Below are 24,784 nucleotides of genomic sequence, written 5' to 3'. Positions count from 1 at the left end.
TATTCAAACTTTTCCGTCCACGAGACGATTTGAGTTATGATTCAATTTTCAGTCGCTGTGTGGGTTGTTTGAAATATTAATATACAAATACATTTGGACGTAGTTAGTTAGGGCCAGTACCGTTGCAGTTATCAAAAATTGAGAAAATTCATACTAAAGTTTTTTCTTTAATGTAATCGTCCATGACATTGAAGTTAGTGATTCATACTTTTCCGGCAACAAGACGATTTGAGTTATGATTTAATTTTGAGTCGCCGTGGGGGTTGTTTAAAATATTAATATAAAAATACATGTGGATTTATTTATAGTACATTTGTTAGGGTCAGAGTTGTAGATGTGCCACCAGTTTACCAGTATATGCCGCCTTTTGCTAAATTAACTATTTCCGTATGTGATGTCACTTCCAACTTATTCTAATGTAACTAACTATCATCAGGGGAATCGAGTTCTGAGTTAGGACTTCACATTTGTGAAATTTATTCAATGCCCTTTGCAATTCATTTCCCTGATCATTTCGAAATGAGTCCATTTCATGCAGTTGGGTACAGAATATCTTTTTATTTCCTGGTAACTGTAATCATCCTTTTATCTTTATTTATAATTCATCCATTGCCTCTACGCTGATTGTGGTATCGAAATAAACTTGCTATTCAAATTCATCAGTATACAATAGAGATTCATTAAGTTCATTGCGATAACGTATAACGCGAAGATTTTGTGCCGAGAAATTCTATTAGGACGATTCGATCGATTTGCCACCACAATTTAAATCATTTTTGACAGTGCATTCCAATATTAACGGACAGAAGAACTTAAAATATTCCTGAAGATCGAAATAGAACTTCTGTCAAGTTTGAGTTTAAATAAAGGTCTGAATTTAATAATAATGAATGCTAATAATTTAATATTAATGAATTTAGTAAATAGCCGCGTCGCAAGATTGTTATTCTCGCTCCAAGCTTGGACAATCTTGGCAGTATTAGCCTCGAGTATCGTCGGCCGTATTTATCTTTGGTTTTCTATGGCTATCTATAGTCGGCCCGTTGAGTTTTAATAAAGGTCTGAATTTATCGCAAAATTATTATTCCCGCCCCAAGCTTGGCAGTAGCTTCGAGTATCGTTGGCGTATTTATCGTTAGTTTCATATGGCCAATTATAATCGCCCCGCTGTTCTTGATCACATTGAATCTATGTGCAATTTGTGATCATGTATGATTTAATCGAGAGTTTAATAACTCTGTGCTTATTAGTAGTCTACAATTAAGAATGTTTCACACGAAAAAAATCATTGCCGAGGTTTCGATGCTTTGCCGCTTCGTCCACGTTGGAGGTCGAGAGGTCCACGTTTCAAGGGTTTGAAAGAGTGGGTGTGCATGGCGAGCGATCGAGAGGCAATGAATTTTTTAATTTTCTTGTTTGTTCCAATGTCCGTGAACGTCGATGGTCGTTTACTTAGCAACCGCGCGTGTTTGTCCAGTGGAGATATTGGTTACCTATTTCGTTCTCTCATCCGTTGTATTAATTTTTATCAACATTGCGTATTAGATCTCCGTGCTTGCGCTATCAAAGTGGATTACTGCGATTCCTCATTGAAGTCGCGTGGTTTCAGGAAGCGACGTTGGCAGTGATTTAAGCGTTACTGGAATAAAAATAATACGTATTAGAGTGGTATATTTTTAGGTTTTAAATAATTTATTTGATATTGATGGTCAGATACGCAGAGAAATTATTTAAAATATTTGAGTTTTGGAAAGGGGCACACGCGAGCGCATTAAAAAACACGATTGCAAAGTGTTTATCGCCTTTACCGTAACATCGAATTCGAAGGATCACCAATTTTTTTTTAAGTCAACGAATTAATTAGGTTGGTATAGTAAGTAAAATTTTTATTACCGTATATTACGCAGTATGCTTCAACATTAGGATGTTATAGTGAGTAAAAAGCTTATTATATTACACGCGGTGAAATTTATATACATTATAAAATCTGATCATGCCTTCATAACCGGGCGTTAGAATGTCTAAAATGAAGGGATATAAAATACGTATCAGACAATTACAAAAGGATGTATAAAAACAGGAAAACCTACTTTAAAAGAACAGTGTATAATACGCGCATATGTTATATTATTTTGTTCCCTATTGATGGGTGTGGAAATAAAGTACCGGTAGATTTTATATTACAAATCAATTTGATATTTTCTTAGTTCGCAAGTATATAGTAAGTTTATAAACCACAAAGTAGTTCAGTCGTTCATCTTCTCTTGTTATAAACCACAAAAAGATGTTGAAGTGGGGTTTACTCAGAATTGTGTTTGTAGGTAGCTTTATGATTACTATCTGACTAAACATAGTATATGATTTAAATGAATTACACAAAAGAGCATTGGCGAATGTATAAATAAACATTTTTGGAGTAAGATAAAACAGTGTGTTTGTTTCTAGTCATAAGACAATCAAATTTAAATATACCTTTTTGTGAAATTATGTTTTGAAATGAGTTTAGATGTACTGCAAGTGTGCTTCTGCAGATTCAGTTTTAGTGCATTCACTTCAATTGATTGCATTACAGTTGTAATTGAATTATAAAAATCGAGTCTCTTATGATTGTTATGTGGCTTAATATATGACTTGAATGATGTGTATCAACAATGTGATTAGCTCTATGGGTGAGAGAAATCCTCCAAGAAAAATGAGGGCTTCAGTTATCTGGATAATCAAATTCACCTTTCTTGTGGTAGTACTTTAGAAATTAATTATAGCAAAAACTCTGAGTGCGCTGGCAGCGCTGTAGTTTAGAATCTAGTGTATTCATTTAAACTGATTGCATTGCAGAGATGAACGCTGCTTGTAATACAGGATTTATTCTTTGTAACAATTGTTGTAGTTCGCATGCGGACCTATTACAACTCACATTCTTGTTATTCATGCACACTCATTTCACATTTAAGTAACTTAGCATTGTAACTCAATACCTGGCTCAAATTGAATTGTTCAATTATGAGATAGAACAATCAGTGGAACTGGATTTCCTGCTATGCATCGGTAGGACATACTGTCAAAAATAAAAATAAAATTACCAAAGCTTTTTGTGTATTTCATACTGTTTTGATATTACCATATTTGCATAACCCAAAATTTTCAGGGATATGATTATTATATTTATCAGTGTGAGAGGAAAGCTGATTATGTAGCTTAATTATATAGTTCACCACCACATAGTTTCTGTGCGAATATACCAATCCATATTGGATGTGAGGATAGTTGGCCGTTTTTTTGGATTAGATGCACAGACTTGTAGAAAAACTTATAGAAATGTTCGTAAATGCGCATCCAATATTAAATAAACACATTTGTATGATTGAATATCCAAGTTATGTGTTGTATTAATTTGAATTCATCGATGTGTTGTATCATTTGGCAACTTGATTTTATGCTTGGCCAAACATTATAAACTCATCTTCCATAAATGCAAATGTTGAGATTGTTCCACCTTGTTTATCATGGTATCCTATGATCTATTCATGCATCATAAACATCATTAGAATAATTTGATGTTGAGTGGGCTGTGAAATTTGCTTTTGTTTTATTGAAGATTGTATTATTTTTGGATGATTCAGTTTTGTTTTGTTGTTTTCGATGCTCAATCCAAATGTGCTTGTGAAATTGTTGATCTGTGTCAGAATTTTTGCCAGAAGAGGAAATATTCAAATTGAAAATTCTAACCCTAGTTATCGATGATCGAACCAAAGAAATACATTTCAGTATGCTCAGAGCGAGGTCATAGGTCAGAAAATAGGGAAGTGAAATATCAGTTGTTATGTGAAATTGAATCACAAGTGAGCAAAAGTGCATCCTGAATTGAAATTGGAAGTTGAAGTTGACACCTTAGTAATTGCAGTTGAATTGTTACTGGATTTTGGAATTTCGCCCAAATTTGATTTAAGATTTATTTAAAGATTGCATGTCAATTTTTTACATTGAACAAATAGGACTTCCTGAAGTGTGCGCACACCAACCTGAACTCAGGTTGTGTACGAGGTTAGGGTTCAGGTTGTGCGACATCTTGGTGCGCATACTTCAGGAGTACCAAAAAAGATATTCAAACCCCATAATCTCAAATCTTACATATTGGTATTTACAAAGAATATCTGGTACACCTACAAATCTATTATCAGTAAATGACAGTAATTAGACTATACAATTATCAAAATATGTATTGTTCAATTCAATCCTTTCCATGTATGGTATTTTTGAAAATTGCATCTTGAAACAAAATCAAAACAGTTACAAATATTACCAAGCAATGCTTTTATGTAAGAATGAATAAAACCTTTCATATACAATTGAGCTTTATAGGATTTATTAGGCATTATATTTCTGAAAAATACGAAAATTTAATCTAGATGAGAAGAAATTGTTGTTTAAATTGGACGATAACTTATATTACTAATGGAGTAATCTTTAAGTTGTTAGTTTACTGAGAAAGTGAACGTATTGACAAACTATTGTGTTTGTTTAAACCGGTTGAGTCACACTACTTCCTATGATGAGTTATATCTGGAAACACAATAATATTATCTTTATTGATAAAAATATTTCCACTTAGTCGCCTTATGAGTTATGATTTCCTAAAAGATTGGGCCTTCCAGAAGCGTAACTCAAAATGGTATCTGCGACTTTGCAATCGATAACTTCCAATATCAGCAAATAATCAGTAAGAACAAGAATAACATAAATTATTTCCACAATATAGTGAATATATTCGTATTCTTTCATTGGATCATAGTCATAACTTTTTCATACCAAACTGTAAAAACAAACTTCATAGTTCATACATATTTAAAGGTTAATTAATGAGTCTATTAAGTAATTTTATTTATTCTTCTGGTTAATATGTCTGAGAACAGAAGGGGCCTAAGTCACATTTTTTGAAATTTCACCTTTTTCAGTATTTTGGGGTTTTGAGCCATGTTCTAAAAGATGGTGGTCTTGAAATCCTGAATTTCTCAATAATAAAAATTTTAGCTGGCTTAGTACTATAATATTTTTAGAAGTTGAGAACAGAATAGGCCTGAGTTCCAATATGATGAGCATGGACAACAGAAATAAAATGTCCGGAACTTACATTCTTAAGAATTTGTTTAGTGCAACTTAGGCCTAAGTCACCTTTTTTACCTTGCATCCCATGCAAAAAATTTAAGAAGTTGTTGAAAACAGAAGGAGCCAAAGTTCTTTACTGGGGGTAAAAAAACAGGAAGGAAGTGCCAAATATTATTGATTACAAAGATATGCTCATCCACATTAAAATAACCAGAGCTCAGGTCTCTGCTAAGTGTGAATATCCAGAAATTCAAAAATAATGAAATTCAAAATTGTTTTTTTGCATTTTTCTCAAAACCCAAAATTGTGACTTAGGCCTGTTCTGTTCTCATTTGGTGATATATCCTGTGACCATGTCCATGACATGGTGTAGACAGGTTATGCACAAGTCTGTAGACAGACCGAAGTGACGCAACAATTCCTTCATTGTTTATCTTTAATCTAATATCGTTAGTTATTGATTCACAGCTGTCTATTTTGCATATTATATTTTTGTAATTTATTACCAAATAGTATTCCTATAGTTCAATGACCTCGCCTTAGGTTTCTTTACGCAATTTGACGTTGTCGTTTTTTTTTGTTGTTATGAGTCATTTTTAAGTGGTTAAATTATATGTTTTAGTGATGGATTGGCTCTGATATTTCAAATTCATATGTAATTTATTCAGATAGCTGTTTTCTTCATCATAGTTCAATTAACGTCATTATGTATTTACTAACGCACATTCACACTTATTCTCTATTCTATGGCATTTTAGTGATTACCAGACTTTTCCTCGAAATTAGTAAATTGTTCAATTTTGTCTGTGTAAATTAGCACTTTTTATTGTTATATGAAAGATATGAAAGTGATTTCAAAGTGAAACTTGTGAATCACTTGAAATTAAATATCACTTATTAAGTTGAACCAACCACAACAAGGTGTTAGTGATAAATACCGCTCTAAAAAACAACCTGTATGCAAATTTGTGCAGATGTACTGTAGAAATAGACACTTGTCACTAAAACAAGGCAATGTGTAGCTGAGGGCTTGTGTCTCCACATGACCTTGGATAACATTAGTCACAGACATGCTGTAATAACATTTTGTTAAAAATATCATTCACAATTGTGTAGAAAATATGATTAAGTGCAATTGGGTTCAGGTATTACAAAATCAAGCTCTTCCGTTTGAATGTTGTTTTTTTAGAGTTGAGATATATTCAATTTCAAATTTGAGACTAAATAATGAGTAAATATCTTTATTTAAGTATTCATTATTTGGTACTTTTGAAGTATGTGAGCCAAGATGGTGGACACCGGAACGTAGTTAGTATGTGTACCAGGTTAGGGTTAGGTCAGAATTTTATTACAATTTTCCTCATTTTAGTTATATTACAAATTCAGGAACCAGCCAAGGGACTCCTGTAGTATTTGTATCTGAAATTATGGCCCAACCTTAACCTGGTACACATGTCACATACTACGTTCCGGTGTCTTGGTTCACATACTTCGGGAATACCCGATATTTTTTATAAAGATTGAGAATAGTTTTAAGTAAAACATGTACGACTGGTGAGGAACAAATGATATACCGAAGTTCAGCCATGATTCGAATGTCAATATTACTTAATAAACAGACGCACTTAATTAGGTTTTATCATGTAGCGACCATTCTCTATTAATAATAGTTGTTAAAATGTTATGTCGCTGCTCGATAACCAGTACAGGTTTATTGCGTCTTCTTTTAACCTGAAATGAAATTCTTATCTTTTTTTTATTCATTTTGTATTGATGTGTTTTTCCAGTATGGTGAAAAAATAAACTACTGTTTACTGATTATGAAAATGACGATAACACAATAAATATGCGTTGTATTCAATAATCTGAAATAAGATCTATTATAGATGCATATATTCTTATACTAAAATTAACTGCTTAAAAACCTGTAGTTTTAGTGCTCGAAACTGACCATTCAGTTTTAATTTGAATTAAAGAAAAATTTTCTATCCGCAATTTGGCTGCGATGCTAAAGTAATTCAATCTTTGTCATATGTCAAAGTCTAGTTTGGAATGTCATTTTGGCTATGGCCATAACCAACCTACAAGTTTTCACAATGACCCTCTCTTTTCTTACTAATGAGGCGTGAGACAGATAATAAATTAGGTGAGAAGCCTTGACCATCGCACAAAGCTTCGATTTTGAGACATCTCTGGTTTCCCATTGATTCTCCGTTTGTAGCAAAATTAAAATCGCATTCCTCGTTCTACCCAGTCTCATTTGAACCTCATTAACTTGACGATTCCCTTGTTTCTATGCCGTCAGGATAAGACTTCAAGGTCAAGGACAATTTAGTATGACAAATTAGTTCCTTGTATTGCTCTATTTATCATAATTAGGACCAGTTTTGATCAAAGATGGCTAAAACAAGCTAAAGAATTTATCCCAATTTTGATCCATGTTTCTCTAGATATCAATTTTCTCGATATTATTTCTGATTTATCTTACAATATATTTTTATTTTATTTTCTAGATCATTCATATTAAATTGCATGTACAATCAAAAACATAAATGAACAAATTGAAGAACCAAAGATATAAATGACAGAGTGTACGGTGAAGAACATTTTGAGGTTTACATCAAGAAGGGAGAGTTGGGATTGAACCACTCTAGCATATTTACAGATGCGTTCCAAGAATTCAGTACCCGTTCAGGTTATTATTAATAAATTGATTTTTATCAAATTTTTTGAAAAATTGAAATTTTTATTAAAAATAAATAGGTCAGTGATAAAAAACTAAATTTTTTTTAAAAAGTATATCTAACCCATGATCATTAAATGACTGACAATTGATTTTAACCAAGAACTAAGTAAAATTTAAAATCAAACTACATGAAATCAGGTCCTAAAATGATCTGACTAAGGCCTACCAGAATGCCTTTTTTCGAATTATCATTATTCACCTGAGCTTATTTATATATATATGAAAAAGCTGGACGCTCAATAGAACTTGATGTCAGCTGTTACTAAATTTGTTTCTGGAGGACTGAAGAGCATATGCTGTGAACTTGTGAGAAATGAAATCTCTGAATAATGTGAAGCTATTTCTCGAAATGATATTTAAAATTTATTTTATAATGGATTTTGATTTCTTATTGACGAAAGTATAGTCAACCAAATGACTTGTTGTTATCATTTTCGAGCTTTCAGCTACTTTCACTCATTTTCTATTTTTCGGCAACAACAAGGATTTAAGTTGTTTCTCAATTTTCAGGTAATACTGCCTCAGACGTCGATGGGCAGTAATCACTCTGCCCCAAAAGGAGCATTTGAAGAAGCATTACAATCTTCAATCGAAGCATCCCTACGATCTGCAGGCACAGCACCAAGTCATGTGTTTTCTTCACTGTACCATCGTACACGACCACATTCAGATGGCAATCAACCTGGACCTAGTTCATCATTGTCTTTACTACCTCCACCTGATCAGGATAATGAACCAATAGGTATGAGATCATATCTATTTATCTTCTTGTATTACAGGTTTTGTAGGATTATACTGATATACAGGGTGTCAATAAAGTCCCTTTACAATTTCAATTTTGTTATGAAGTCAGTTCTCAATATATCTTAGCCAGGTTTGTTGTTTTTTAATCAGGAATTGTTCAAGTATTTTTACTTCATTCAATACACCTGTGCGGGCCAAAACAATTATGGTATTGATAAATTTCCTTTGCAATTTTTTAAAATTTCAAGACTCCCTGGACACCCTATATCTTGGTTGATCAAAATACATGATTAGTGAAGTATGGTAAAAAATTCTTATTACTGTTATAGTGCATTCATGATCTTAGAGATTTTAGCACTTTCTGAATAACCACTATATGAATTTTTATATGCCTGTCCATGCCTTTTGCTCTGAACAAGGCCCTTTACAAGCAGTTTCTGCTATATAAGGCCCTTTACAAGCAGTTTCTGCTATATGATATGTAGGGAGGGAATGGAGCCACTATTTTAGGGCCAGAATTGCCTACCTTATGTATTACACCACGGGTGAGATGGCGGGCACAGGATTAGATTCGAAATGTATAACCTGCTATGCCAACACCATTAAGTGTAATGCTTTGAATCAGTAGTTGATTGACTGGTGGCCAAAATTAGAAGCGGAAGGATATTCGTGGGCCGAGAGAGGGGAGCGCCCCCAAGTGGCATAATTGGCCCGCAAGGCAGTGGTTTGGTAACCACTGCTTCAAATACTATGCGATTGTGCTCGCAAAACAAAACTTGAAACTACAAATGATGATAGTTATTTCAGAAATATTTTAAAATGGTGTTGAAATCAAAATAATACCATTTTAAATACCTGTATACATTTTTGTAAATATTAATCAGTACATATATAGACTCAATTTTTAACTTTTATTGTTTTTTTGTTTTAATGTAAATTAATATGTTACATTTTAGATGTGAAACCTGACATTGTAGGATTGAATAAAGAGATTGTGAGATTGAGTCGATCTTTATCAGGAAACACAGATGAAACCAATACAACATCTGTTCGTACACAAGGAGAAAGTATGTTGCATTCGTTATAGAACTCGAAAATATATGAAACACTTGTTCAATCCAAACTTTTTATGCATCATACAGGGTGTTCAAAAAATTTTGCTCAATTTTATATCAATAACAATTAAAAATTTCGCCGATTTATAATAATAAAATTGTAAGTTTAAATAACTTTATTGTATGATAAATGAGAATAATAATTTTAATTACTGGAACTATATAAACTGGCAGAATTTTTTATACATCCTATATATTTGTGTAAGCAGAAACAATTTGAGTATCCAGTTGATACTATTGGCCCGGTTGAAATAAATAGGTATTAGCATTGTTTTCAAAAAATCATTCAAATAAACAGTAACATAGCCCTCAATTAGCATTTCTACCAAATGTTGATGGCAAGAAGTGAATGTTTTATAGCAAGTTCATTCATTTTGAAATCTGGAATCGAATTTCTTGTTTCAATATTTAACATAAAATTTGAATGACAATTTCAAAATCATTCGAATATTTCCTGAATCATTATTGACAATTACTTTTTCTTTCTTCAGGCACAACTTCAGTCAGGGGACCTCCTCCCTTGTTATTACCTCAAGCTTTTATCAGACCAAATACATCAACCCCTGGTAGTAATTATCCTCAGCAAGGCAACAATGGAAACCGCCTCATGATTCCAAGATTGCCGACTTTATTACCAAAGAATTTACAAATTGAGGTTTGTAATTCATGATCCATTGAATGGTAGTGTAATTATTTTCGCTCTCCCGAAGTGTGTGTACCAATATGTAGGTAACTAATTTTGTTCGCCTACTTCACATTGGGTTGTGTGAAGGGACTGAAACCTATGGCAGGGGGTATATTCACTTGACTAACTCAGACAGTCCCCGAACTCGTCGTAATAGAACTAAAATAAGGAAAATCAGAATACAATTTTGGTCTAACTTTTAACCTGGTTAGATTTGTTGTCCTCATAAAACTTAAGCGTAAATTCTAAACTGCGGAAATTTCACTGAAATATTGCAAACTTAGCTTGTCAATAATAACTCAATATTGATATATAAAACTGGATGTGTATTTGGCAGCCAATATCCCTTTTAGGAGGAAATTTGAATTGGGACTGTGGTGTCGGGAATTAGGCATGTACCGAAGTTTTTGTTTGTCAAAAATTTGAGTCAGTCGGCGGTTGGGGTTCTAAGTATGATTATTTTATTCAAACGGCTTAAATATAGATGTAAATGGAGTCCACATTTTTGTTCTCTATGACGACCATTAATCCCATCCCTTCTTCGATAGTATTTATTGCAACTTCAATCATCATTAATTTATGTTATGCTTTTATAATGTTTAATCAACAAAATTTTTTATTTAAGCAACTTAAACATGCACAAGAGCAAGTTAAACATTTTCAACAAATCCAAAGATGGCATTTACTTCAACAAAGACATCATCAAGCAAGAGCTGTCGCCAACTCACTGTCTGTGAGTAGTTTTTTGACTGTTTGAAAGAGTGAACTGAGAAAATGTTCTAATTTATGACAACTTTCCTAAAGAACTGGTTTTATTCTTGGTTTAGACTGTTGATGGGCGCTAGATACTTCGAGTCACTCCTTACCGGTTTTTTAATGGCCTTTGCTGCTGCCTTGGTTTTTTTTCACATCCTCGCACTTTTTGGTAGTTTCCTTACCACAAGGGAGAAATGAAATTGTTATTTTGGAAATTTTGAATCTGAATCTTTTTACGTAATTCTTACGTAATTACGTTTTTACAATTTTTCACACTTTTCACATCAAACAAGGCCATGTACAAGAAGACACTGATATGCAAGGAGCTACGAAAAAAGCAAGGATCTTTTACGAAAAAAACTGAATCTTTCCAGTTTGCCACTGTCTCATTACTAATTAGGTACCGGTACTCCCGTAGTATGTGAACCAAGATGGCGGACACCGGGACGTAGTTGTGTACCAGGTTAGGGTTTGGCCACAATCCCAGGTACAAATACTATGGGAGTAACTTGGCTAGTCCCCGAACTCGTAATAGAACTAAAATAAGGAAAGTCTGAATAAAATTATCGCCTAACCCTGACCTGGTACACAAACTACGGGAGTACCAAATATTGTATATGTATCTATGAGCAGTCTAAACACCGTGTTTAAAAATTATTTTATTTGTTCTTAATTTTTTTATTTCAGTTACCAAGACTACCGCTATTCAATCCACTGATTCAACCGGCATTGAACAGGTAAAAGGAATGATTTACATATTTATCCTGGGGGAGCGTAAAGATGATAAAACAGCTTAACCCTATGGTGAACCACAGCCTTTCGTCCAGTTCCGAAAGCATGGAGTTGATGTTAGAATAAGCCTTAATCGACCAGCAGTTACTTGAACCACCCTGCGGCGTCCAGGGTTCCAGCAATCCTCTTGCACATAACTATCCCACGATAAGCCATACCACAGCGTAATAATTACCGGTATTAATTTGCATGTACTAACATATTTAAATTACCGTAGTAAACATATGCTACCAATCACTACATTCTTGAAATATGATTTTATATCAGAACTTCACACATGGACACTGCTTTGGTTACAGATTTTTCAGTTAAGTCATTTTTCTTTTCTCGGAATACAAACAAAAATCCTATTTCATAATTAATTTAGTTAAAACGGAAGGAAGGAAAGCATTCTGTCATTAGCAACTTGATGTCAGATTATATATACAAAAAAATAACAAGCTCTGACAGAACTTTGATCAGTTATAATTTACATACGCTTGTTTCGCAATTCATAATCAATTGCAATGAATATACCAGTCGACATAAGCGTTTCCCAAAAGGTGCGCCGCACCGAGTAGATTTCAAGGTACTCCCTAAGTATGCAAACCAAGATGGCGGACACTGGAATGTAGTATTTGTAACAGGTTAGGAGGGTTAGGCCATAATTTTATTCCAATTTTCTTTATTTTAGTTTTATTACGAGTTCAGGGACTAGCCAGGTGACTCTCGTAGTATTTGTACCTGAAATAATGGCCTAACCTCAACCTGGTACGTGGTACACATACTGCATTTCGGTGTCTTCCATCTTGGTTCACATACTTTGAAAGTACCGATTTTAATGCAAAAATGACCAAATTTAAGGAAAACAGCAATTATACATATCTAGTTCTCGTAAAAAAATGTTTTAAATATAAAATGAAAATTGTTAGTTTGATTGAACAAATATGTACTGGTGTTGCTAGCTATCACTACACAGGTTGGCTATTATTGAACTCGAGAATATTTTCTGCTACATTGAGTCATGAAAATATTGATCAGGATTCACTTTGACACTGCATGCTTTATGATCAAATGTTTTGAAATCTAACTACCTGTAGTAAATACCGACATCATCACCTTACAGGAAACAATATGTTGTAGTTGAGTAAAACTTTGATGGAAGGCAACGAGTTCATAGAATCCTATTTTTTGAATCACAAAAGGAATTATCAATATCATTTATAGTTTATGGCCCCTACAGATAGATTGAATGAAGTAAAAAATTCCTAAACAAATATTAATTGAAATAAAACGAACCTGGTTCAGATATATTGAGCACTGATTTCGTAACAACACTTGTCGGAACTTTACGAACTTTCTGCATGGACTACCCTTTGAATATACGAATCTCAATGAGTCATCTCAACACAGACAGTCCAGTCCCCGAACTTGTAATAGAACTAAAATAAGGAAAATCTGAATACAATTATGCCCTACTGATCCTAACCTGATACACATACTACGGGAGTAACTATATTTTTTTAATCTTAATTTTTTCAGGAATGCTTTAATAAATCCTGGCTCGTCGATAAACGGTGTTCACTCTCTACCTCCCCAACAACAACAACAACAAGAATCCTCGGCAACAATGCGGAAACAGACATCACCTGGATCTCCCATGTTTAGAAAAGGTAAGCAATAAGTCTCATTCCATATTTGCTCTACTAGAGTACTTTTTTGCTCCTTCGTCCTGGCATTCTTCTGCCATGGATGATCCTGAATAGTGCAACAGTGAATGTTTCATACCTCGAAGAGATGTAAAATGAGTTAATATATGGTAATGAACTTCCACAAGGTATTTAAAGTATTTTTCCATCAGAAAGAACATCGAAGTAGACCAGGGATGGACAAAGACTTTTTTGAGTGGGCCAGTTACTGATAATTCTTAATATTTCCGCGGGCCGTAATTTGCCCAACCACGAAGTAGACTAAAGGACATTTTGCTGTTTCCTCAAAGTCTTACTACTTATTGTGAAACAGTCTTAGTTTCAAAAGCTAAAATAAGTGCAAATACTCCCAATTTAGTCATTTTTTAGGTATTTTTTTACATATAAAGTTCAATTTGAAATTGAATTTCTCCCCAAGTGTAGCTAATTTCACCAACAGTGATATTCGTCATTTGAATTTCGGTAAGACACCTATTTATGTCATTGATAGTGAAGTTGTTTTCATGGGCTTTTTAGATTTTAGATGTACTTAATTCGGTACTCCCGTAGTATGTGTAACATGTTAGGGTTAGGCCATAATTTTATTCCGATTTTCCTCAGTTTAGTTCTATTGCGAGTTCGGGGACTTGACTGTGTTAGCCAAGTGAATATTCCCCCTGCCCATAGGTTTCAGTCCCTTTCTACAACTGGATCTAAAGTAGGCGAACAAAATTAGTTACACATACTTCTGGAGCGCCCTTAATTCTACACCCCTAATATCTACAATTTAATTTTCTAGGTTTTTGCAAAGGAGGAAAAGATATTCGATTGTCAACATTACAGCAAGAGAATATCCATATAATTCCATATCCCAATGAATACACACTCGTAGCAATGTCTATTTCACCATCTGCTCCTCAAGTTATGAAGTCACCTGGATTGTACCATCCTCCTGATATCCCAGCAGACGCTATGGTTGTCGTAGCGATCAGTGTTAGTTGTCTTCCACCAAACCAACACGAACTTAGCAGACCTATAATGGGTAAGTTGTCAATTGTGAATATTTTAATTTCATATATTTTGTGTTAAAATCAGTCAGTTATTTATTACTTATCAAAGAAAATACAAAAAAAATTGCATTCCAGGGTGAAAAGAGACGCTGAAAAACCAATACTGGTTATCGAGCAGCGACACCTTTGGGGAAGTCTAACAGAAACGTGATGAATAGAATAAAATCGAACTAAATATTCAAAAATTCACACAATTATGCCAAATTTAAAATTTTCAACTACGTAATAGTAAATTTTATTGAAGAAAGAATTTTGATTACCGGTATATAAATTTCGAATTCCAGCTAAATCGTTTATATAGGACGATCAGTAACAGCATTTTCAACATGTTAGTATTGGTAATGATAAAGTCAATAGTGGTTCAACTGCATAAGTATTATCGCAACAAAATATACCTTTCCATTGATATATTCTCTGAATTTCATATTTTAACATTTTTTACAGCTCAATGTATCGGATGTGGAGAAAGTTCTTTGCACACATTCGCAACTTTATCGTCACATATCAATCTACGGACTGCGTCACCATCACATACTAATGTCACCATGTCGGGAGTTAATCCATTACAACGACATGCCAGAAACTTTGTCATTCGAGACCAAGCGGCACCACATCGATGCATGAGAGGTCTCGTCATACCTTGGATATCTGGTGACACCTCACCAATGCCTTCACAAATGCCACAAGGCATGCTAAGGCCACGTTTGGGTATGGTTATGCCACAAAGGCAGCATCTCAAACAAAGGCATGTTGGAAGGCCACCTTCTCAACAAATCAGACCTCAACTTCTTCCACACAGTGGAATGGTTATTCCACATTCAAGTAAGACACAACCTACTACCTCAGGATCTTCTCCTGTACTACTGGATAGTCCATTGTCAGGTAACTTTTTTATTTTTTCATTTACCTAACTAATGTCTGAGTAAGATAGTATATTTTGTTAAAGAACTGATAATATAATACTTTTTCAAAAAGGGATTTGCAAATTATAAACATTCATTATCAGACAAATAATGTTTATCAAATTGAGTGTTTTGAATATTCTTACCATCTCATCAGCATGAGTTTTAGGGTTCAAATCCCATAGACAATAATAATACGGGAGACGCTAGTTGTACTGCTCGAGGGTGGTTCTCATGGTCGGTCACAGCTTTCTCTGTACTATAAGTTTTTTTTGAGCTATAAACTGGTAGAATAGCAATTCTTATATCAACCTGGACTTGTAGCCGAGCAGTGGTCAGCCATATGAGTGGTCAGCTGTCTGATCGCTTTATGTCTCCCTGTGGATAAATATTGAAAGTGGTCCAAGAAGCCTCTAACGCAGGGGTGTGCAACCTTTTTCGCAGGCGGGCCAAATATCAATACCCGGATGAAACCGCGGGCCACACTTACATTTAACGCAGGCTTTCTATTAAATGCAGGCACAAAATGGTGTTTTTTTGTTATTGATCTAATGTCATCATTAGGGGGCTGTAACTCAAATATATCATCACACCCAATTTAAACGAATTCAGTGAGAAATTTGCTGCTGGATTCTTTTCCCCGACTACTTTTATCCAAATTTGCTTAAATGGTAGTGCTAGCTATTCGATATGATGCCCTTTTTAGAAAAAAATTTGTTACCGAAAAGTGCCATATTTGAAGTCATGACCTTTTTTCAAATGTGGAAAGTTATCTTGGTTGAGATGTTTTTAGTGAAATACGCCAAGATTCGTTTCCATATAATTTGCTGTCAAATCTCATTCTAGGTTAGATTTAGACAGAATCAACTGATAAACTGGAACCAAAACTCATTTAGCTTTCAAATCTTTTAATATTAATTTTTTTTAACTGCTCTCCAGTTGCCTCTGCGGGCCGCACAATTTCCCCTTGCGGGCTGCATTTGGCCCGCGGGCCGCACTTTGCACACCCCTGCTCTAACATATTTTTGTCGCCATTTGTATTCAATTGACGTGTCTAGTGGCTTAGCAGTTCAAGCCTTAGTTAGGCTTAACTGTATTGGCATCGAGAGGCTTCCATCTCTGGTTCGAAATTGAAGTCCTATCTTAAGTAGTAACTTACATGTTGCCAGCTATCAGTGGAAGCTTGTACACTGCTCTGTTCGAAGTGAAATGTTTGATAAGTGGTGGATCTTGTATGAAATTTTTTTGTCTCAATTGATACCTGTTTGCTGTTAATCTCTAATGTGAAATACACAATTTCACTAATTTGTTTCAGGCGTACCTTTTAGAAAAATTCTTTAATATCGTAATTTGTGAGCAATTAATTATCGCTCACTTTCACTGTAATCCAAGATTCATATTTAATCAAATATTTTAATTAAAGCTAACGATTCTCCAAATCAACGTAAATTGGCTGATGATTGGTCTCCAGTTAGTTCAGGTACAAAGACATCTCCCGTCATCCATGCATGATGCTGGCATGCTTGCTTCAAGTCAATGCTCTATTTCAGTGGTTCTCAAACTTTTTAAAAGCCCCGCCCCCTTTTTAGAATTTGTCAAGTCTCATCTCAAAAATAACTAGCTAACAATAAGCTACAAAAAACAGAAAGTATGTTTCATTTAAAAAACACATTGAAAATATGCGGATGGAATGTAAATATGCAAAAAAAAGAAATTTAAAATCCAAAATAAGGCGGGCAGGTTCAAATCTAACAAATATTTATATTTTTAACTAGCTTTACGTCCCCTCAAAAAATTGTCTACGCCCCCTTGTAGGACGCCCCACCGTTTGAGAACCACTGCTCTATATATTTGCAACTGCTGTCATATTTGTAGTTAAAATAACTTTTTTTTTCTGACACCATTTGAAAAAATATCATCTTTTAAAATTAACTACATTTCTCTTCATTTAATATTAATTTTTCAATTAAACTCTGAGAATCCAACTCATATCATCTTGGCACAGTAAGATATCATGACCATTTATCTGCTCATTCTTAAATGTACTTCTATAGATCATGCATGCTTCTGCTATTTTAACTCTCTTAAAGTCTTATTATCATTAGTCCGAACCAGGGGTGTAATCAGGAAATTTCAAGGGGAGAGGATGGGGGTTTCTGAAAATTCTAATTGCCAAGTTAGAAAGATAGACAGCTAGTGACAGCTAGTGGGTCTAACCGGAAAATGTGGGGTTTCAAGAGTTCTGAGGGTTCAAAAAGTGTTTGAACCTACGAAAATTTCCTATGTATCATACTGAAAAGGGGTGGTTATGACCAGCGATCTTTGGGTGAGCCTCTGGTCCAAACATTGAAGCTCTATATTTTTTTTTAATACATTATTGTCATTAGATTTTTTTTATAGTTGGGAAATGCTTATGCTTTCTAGGAATCAAACTCACCGCTACCATAGTATTTACATCATATAGAAATATGGGCAATACCCCTTCGACCTATCTATTTATAAGACTGAAAAGACTTGAAAATTCTTCTGCTTTTATTCTAACTAATATTTTCTGGCATCCTTTTTACACACAGCTCTGGCTAAAAATACTTGTTGCAACGCTTCAAACATCGATTCTAATAGTAAACATTCGAATGTAAAAAGTAATACATGTATTTTTGTATGTATTGATATAGTAAATGATGAATACTTTACCATCTGTAATCTCAACACGAATAAGCCTATATTCTAGCAAAACTTGTATATCATCGGAAATGTTAATATATATTATATCATGCTTCAACGAACTAATAACTGGACCTTGTCATTCCGCTTTCTGTGGTCTTGATAGTGAAAGAAAATTGTGACTAAAAAATTGTACTTTGTAGTTCATTCTTACTTTTCAATCATATGAATAGTGAATACTGTATATCCTCACATATAAGCCGGCCATTTAAAAACAGCTCTAAAACAGTGAATTTATCAAAAATTTGCATATAAGTCGACCCTGCGCAAGCGATCACGTATATAACAACCAATCACCTGTTATTATCACTGTTATTACTGTCATAGCATACCAAGCATGTGTGTGTGTTCACGCTCTTACGCGAGAACTTGGTAAAAGTTGTGGCTGTTATTCGTGCACAAACCATATTTTTAGTGCAATCAGAGTTATGTGCGTATAAGCTGATCTTTCAGTCGGGCAACTTTTTTGAGTTTCAAATCGTCTTATATGTTAGGATATACGGTACTTATTAATTTAAATGCACGATTCTGTTTGATTCTGTCTACTTGTCAAATTATGCTTGAAACAAACACTGAACTGAATAACTCAAAATTATTTTTTGTATAATTCCAGGGCAATCCGAACCTACCTCTGATACACTGCAACAGTCACGTCTTGATCCTGACTGGAATTCCACTGTCAAACTACCAGAAAATCTTCCAAACTACGTTGGTCGTCCTCTCATTCTTATTTGTTGGGAGTGGCAACATCTACAGAGTAACATACCTAACGTCAACATCACTCATGCATTTACCAAATGTTTTGAAGAAGCAATGACGGAATGTGTGAGTTTTCATATTTGACTGTTATTGAATCTTAGTCACTGAATCACTCAGGAGGTAAAACTCCTAAGATCAGACTCTGGGTCAGTGACATGAGTATTTAATCTTTTATAAACTATTCAAACTGTCCAAAAACTTGAGTGGAGTGGAGTTACATTCCTCATATTTCTGCCCTTTCATCTGGGTCGCTAGAGGGATCAATAGAAGATTCGACACAATTGGTTTAAACTTACGAAAGAGTTCAAAAATTTTTTTTTTGACGTTTGGGGGATCAGACGTTGACAGATAAAAATGTCAAATTCAGACTGCAAATCTGAAGGGATCAATTTACCAATAGAAGATTTGACACAATTGGTTAGGGCTGAAAATAGGACAAACCCATTCCAATTGTTAACTTACGAAAGTGTGGTGTTCAAAATTTTTATTGTGGCATTTGGAGGATTCAAGAATACAACTCCTGCTCTGACTTCAACACCAGATAAAAACGTCAAATTCAGACTGCAAATCCACAGAAATCACACATTGCAAAAACTCGTTTAAATCAAATTTATATGGATGACACTTGTGGAGATAGATTCATGTTTTAACAAACTTTTGGCCTTCTAACAAATAGCAAAGATGATGAAAAAAGACTGAATAAGACTTTTGTATGATGTAAATTCTTTCTTGCTTCGACCAACCAGAGTTTTTGTCATTTTTTACATCATTCAGTGAGAATTTTTTATATGTTGAACATATTTTTTGTTTCAGCATCACTCAGCAGTTGCTCCATTGAGCAGAGAATTCTGTTACATGGTTACAACACAATATCTAACATCTCTAGGTAAGCATATCATACTTTTATTGCATCTATTACAGTAAATTTTTGACTTATTGTCTGATGGGCATTTCTACAATTGTCAGTGTCGCTGCAGAGCTGTTATCTAAAATTGTACTAGTACAATCTGGTATCTGTGGTTCTATTCCAAGCTTGTGTATTATGGGATGTCCATAAAGTCCTAAAAAATTTTAAAATTGCGAATGGAATTTATCGATACCATATATTGTTTTGGCCTTCACAGATTGAATGAAGTGAAGATAATTGAACAATTACTGATTAAAAAAAACAAACCGGGTTAAGATACATTGAGAACTGACAAAATTGAAATTGTAAAGGGACTTTATAGACACCCCATATATTTACAAGCCTATCGAATTTCAGCGGTCGTTTGTGACTTTTTGGATTCGCTTCCTCACCTGTGAGATTGTGGGAAAAGGTTTCCGGTACAATCAGAAAAAGAATTTTTCTTTTGCCTGGAATTTTTAAAGTACCTTTATTTTGTTTGTTTAAATAAATTGTTTTTCATTTATCTCACGTTTTTTCAGAAAATCATGATTTTCCGACACCAGCAGCCATGTCGGCTTGGTTAGGCAGATCACGGTTGATGTTGTCATCCATGAGACAAGTTCAACTTACAACTGCTCATGTTGTTTCGCTTGCTAGAATGACAATCAGTAACTGTATGCATAAGATTGGAGTTGTTATATCCCAGGTTAGACTTTGTTTAAATCTTATTTGCCAATTTATGTTTAATGGATTTTCCCCGTCCGACTTTTGACCTCAAGAAATTTCTTTCTATGCTTCACCATTGCAGGATTTTTAGTGCTCATTTTATGAGTGGTTTCGCAAGTTGGCGCTGGTAAACTGGTGAATATGTTTTAAACCATCATTTTACGATTACTGCGATTAAACTAAAACTCTTGTTAAGAATACAGGATGATTATTGAATTATTTGATTCATACTCAAATTTCCGAAACACAACCAAAAACTAACGAATAGCATTCAAAAATGTGAAAACGAGGCAATGTCCACAACCATGCCTGAAGATTTATCTTAGTGACAAAAGTGTCTGAGGGGATGCGAATAGACCCATTGTTACATCAGTTTTTCCATCTTGCTGATTGGTCAATGTTACGAAGTAAATAGGGAAGTCGATGCTTGGGGGAACGTCCGTTTCTCATGGAAAAGGAATTAAATTTGTACTGTAGCTGTACTGTAGTACATTTTACCTATTTTACATACTATACTCGAAGAGATGTTTAGTGTAGTAGTATAATACAGAGGTTCCCAGAGGTATTTTTAGTTTGGGCACAATTGGTTATTGAGGTTATTTGAAAAAGACTTATTCTCATAGTACAGAAAATAGAAGTTGCTTTCGATTGAAAATTGACATAATTCTGCTGCAAATAAATAAATTTAGAATCATTTTAGAAGTCCCAGGATGAATTCTATAATATCAAGTTAAGCTCGAGTTGACATCACTATTTTATTAAGTTCATTCATTTTTATTTCAGATATCTCAAGCTCATGCAATTAATGAATGCATTGCTAACTTGAGACCTGGTGGCCCAACCTTCCATATTATCAGTCATATTAACGGAGATACAATACTAGACTTATCTATTCTACTAACAGGTAATTTGTTTTTATTATTCAAATACTGAGTTGATTCATTCAATACTGAGAAACCGAAAGATAATAGGATCTCACTGGTTTGACTCCTGATTATACAGGGTGTCCATAAATTCCCTTTACAATTTCCATTTTGTTATGAAGTCAGTTCTCAATATATCTCAACAAGGTTTGTTGTTTTTGAATCAGTAATTGTTTGAGTATTTTTACTTCTGTGAGGGCCAAAACAATATATTGTATCGATGAATTCCCTTTGCAATTTGAAACAAATGATTATTCCCATACTTGACATTGACTGGTTATTGAAAAAAAGGTCGTGATTTGCCATATTGCCAATTGCCATATATTTTTATTAAAAGCGATGAAATATCGTATATGGCTCTATTGCTTCAATGTTATTTGATTATTTATTTTTATTAAAATTGACACAAAACAAAATTATTTTTTTTTACTTTTTAGGTCATACGTCTCGTTTAACTCGTGAATATTTACTAACATCCGATGAATATTTTGAAATCATCAAACAAACATCTACCTCAGATAATCTTGAAAAAATCAACAACATATCCTCAGGTTTGTTTAATACAGGGGTCAAAATGAACATTTTTTTATGTTTGTTTTATTCCTAACAATACAGAGGTTAAAATGAACATTTTCTTTGCATATACAGTGATACCTCGTTAGTTGAATGACTCAATTTTTCGGTCTGGTAAAAAATTCAAAAATTCTGCAGTACCCCATAGAGCCCACGAAATTTGCACAAACGTACAGTAACTAAGACAAAATTGTTTTATATTTTTATAATCATTATGTACACATTTACATATTTATTGTTGTTTAAGTACATGTTTTGTTAATTTTGGGTATTTTGGTATGCGTAAGAACAAATTAAAATAATTACCATTGCTTCTTATGGCAAAAAAGTTTGGTACTCGAACAGCTATCCTGAGCAAATTGTGTTCGACTACCGGGGTATCACTGTATATGATGTATGCTAGTGAAATATCAATATAACAATGCACAGTAATTTACCATGCACCCACAAAGAACTCCTGCTAAAGACAAGAATTTTTCCTTGCGTAGGAGAAAGGTTGGAGACAAATATTGACAAACTACTTAGAGATAGATGTGAAACCCACAATATATGAAAAAAACAGAATCCATAAAATTTCTTAATTATTTCTTTGAATGTGAAGAAATATATATATATAACATTTAAACTTATGTTTGTATAAGATTGTACCCAAAATTTTCAGTAATCCAAAACGCTTGGTTTCAAATAATCTGGGCTCTGTTTTTATTTGGGCCACCCAGCACTCTCATTCATTTTGTTTGTCATAGGTTCGGCAGTGTGGCGCATCGTGTTAAGCGTTAGGAATACGCTCGCCACCACACATCTGATCCGTGTTGGTTCGCTGGTTCGAATCCCATGTGGGAATAGTTATGCGCGAGAGGATTGCTGGACTCCTCACTGCTGTATGGTGGTTCACGTAACCGCTCATCGGTTACGGTTTCCTCCACCATCAAGCCCATGCTTCCGAAAACAAATATATAACTAAAACTAATCCCATACCCGACATGGACTGGTAACTGGACGAGAGGCCGATGTTCTCAATATGATTAAGTCGTCTTATCCAGTTTCCTCTCCCCCCGGGATAAATATGTAAATCCTATTCTATATATCAGAACCATGCCGAACCATTATAATTCTCAATTTAAAACAATCTCAAATTCTATTTCAGCGATAAAACTTGATACCTACATCACTGAGATGTCGTCCATAGTGTTTCAGAGATCCATCCATGACATAAGAACATCTTTTCTTCCTTTATCTACTCGAAATACCTCAAGCCCAGTACTGAGCTCGACAAGAAAATATATTGCCCCTACCTCACCCACTTCCGCTGATGAAAACAACAATGCAACTCAAATAGTAACCTCAACAAAGGATGAATATGTCACCTGTATTGCTGACCAATTGTTCTCTAAAGTAAGTTTTTTTATTATGTTTCGCTTATTAGATCGGTAAGTATGTTGATAGGTATTTGTCTGTTTGTCTGTTAGATGCACGCGATATCTCACGAAAGCGTGGTTGAATCTGCTCCAAATTTTGCATGTGCATTCATCATATCTCGGACCAGAAGCCTATTGATTTTGGATGAATTATGTCGTATAATTAGCGAGGTATTAATTAATTAGTGATGGACCACGTGGTGTCACTATAGAGTCATGAATCGAAACCGCAGTTTCGATCGATGAGTCTCCGACCGACATTCTCGTTGTGTATTTTGAGCTGTGTTGGGGAGGAATGAGTTCAGGGGCAAAGCCAGGATTAAAAATGAGTGTTCACTCCTTGCTTATCATTAGATTAAAAGCATGAAAATCTTTCATATTGCTGCTAAAATAAATGTTTGCCAAGTTAGGCCGTAACAGCTTGCAGGTTCGATCAGAGGCCGTAAAACCTGGCTTGGGGGTCTAAAAAGTGTTTCAAACTATGAAAAATTGCTATGTATGATACAGAAAAATGCTTGTTTTTTTACATTTCAAAATAGGGGGGGGGGGGGGAGGATCCACAATGATTTTTCAAAACTTGACTGATTTATGGTAAACAGGTCGAGATCACTACTCTATCGAAAAAACATAGTTGAGTACCATCAGCAACTATCCTGATCAAAAATGAAATATAGCTAATATTTTCAACTTTTGAATATACTTTGAATATTTAACTTGACATTGACAATGTCTGAGATATCTGTGTGTTGAGTGCTAAATCTAAAAATATTACAAATGTCAAAAGTTCATAACTATATATCTACAATCTTGAATCTCTCTTTTCTAGATCTCATCTCTCTGTGAAGATCATAACAAACTCGATTCCTCAAGATTTACCTCGGTCCAACCTTATTTCTTACTACCTGAGTCTGAAGTTTTCAAATCTGAAACAATCAATGATATAAACAAATCAGGTACGTATCTAGGACAAATGTTCCCAAACTGTAAGTTTGACATGAAAAATCATGTTCTATGGAAGGAAGGCCGGGATTCACATTCTATTGTTTCTTATTTTTTCATTTCTAATGTTGTCTACAATAGTATGTAGGCCTACTACTCTTTGGGCTTCTTGTTCCAAAACCCTTGAGTGTATTCATACTTTCATTTCTATTGTTATCCATTAGTACTACTCTACCTCACGCTTCCTTTTCCC

The 24,784-nt window shown here is 34.3% G+C and overlaps 1 protein-coding gene across 4 annotated transcripts in view; it reads left to right on the top strand.

Annotated features, from left to right (window-relative positions):
• Positions 1 to 24,784, top strand: part of LOC120345325 (protein GREB1-like) — a 76,407-nt gene that overhangs the window by 29,293 nt on the left and 22,330 nt on the right. For 3 of the 4 annotated variants that reach the window (XM_039414729.2, XM_039414730.2, XM_039414728.2), the window contains exons 2-18: positions 7,617 to 7,798; positions 8,360 to 8,591; positions 9,550 to 9,660; positions 10,200 to 10,363; positions 11,019 to 11,126; positions 11,837 to 11,886; positions 13,463 to 13,593; positions 14,408 to 14,650; positions 15,123 to 15,560; positions 17,004 to 17,060; positions 18,918 to 19,129; positions 19,877 to 19,949; positions 20,492 to 20,658; positions 21,462 to 21,582; positions 22,039 to 22,152; positions 23,322 to 23,569; positions 24,419 to 24,545. In XM_039414729.2, coding sequence (XP_039270663.2) covers positions 7,769 to 7,798; positions 8,360 to 8,591; positions 9,550 to 9,660; positions 10,200 to 10,363; positions 11,019 to 11,126; positions 11,837 to 11,886; positions 13,463 to 13,593; positions 14,408 to 14,650; positions 15,123 to 15,560; positions 17,004 to 17,060; positions 18,918 to 19,129; positions 19,877 to 19,949; positions 20,492 to 20,658; positions 21,462 to 21,582; positions 22,039 to 22,152; positions 23,322 to 23,569; positions 24,419 to 24,545 — 2,626 coding nt within the window. In that variant the 5' untranslated portion in view covers positions 7,617 to 7,768. The remainder of the gene's footprint in view (positions 1 to 7,616; positions 7,799 to 8,359; positions 8,592 to 9,549; positions 9,661 to 10,199; positions 10,364 to 11,018; positions 11,127 to 11,836; positions 11,887 to 13,462; positions 13,594 to 14,407; positions 14,651 to 15,122; positions 15,561 to 17,003; positions 17,061 to 18,917; positions 19,130 to 19,876; positions 19,950 to 20,491; positions 20,659 to 21,461; positions 21,583 to 22,038; positions 22,153 to 23,321; positions 23,570 to 24,418; positions 24,546 to 24,784) is intronic. The other variant, XM_039414731.2, reaches the window with a different exon arrangement.

This window comes from Styela clava, chromosome 8 (genome assembly GCF_964204865.1).
Source record: "Styela clava chromosome 8, kaStyClav1.hap1.2, whole genome shotgun sequence".
Lineage (NCBI taxonomy): Eukaryota > Metazoa > Chordata > Ascidiacea > Stolidobranchia > Styelidae > Styela > Styela clava.
The sequence above is the reverse complement of the archived record's forward strand: the minus strand, read 5'-3'. Positions and strand labels throughout refer to the sequence as shown.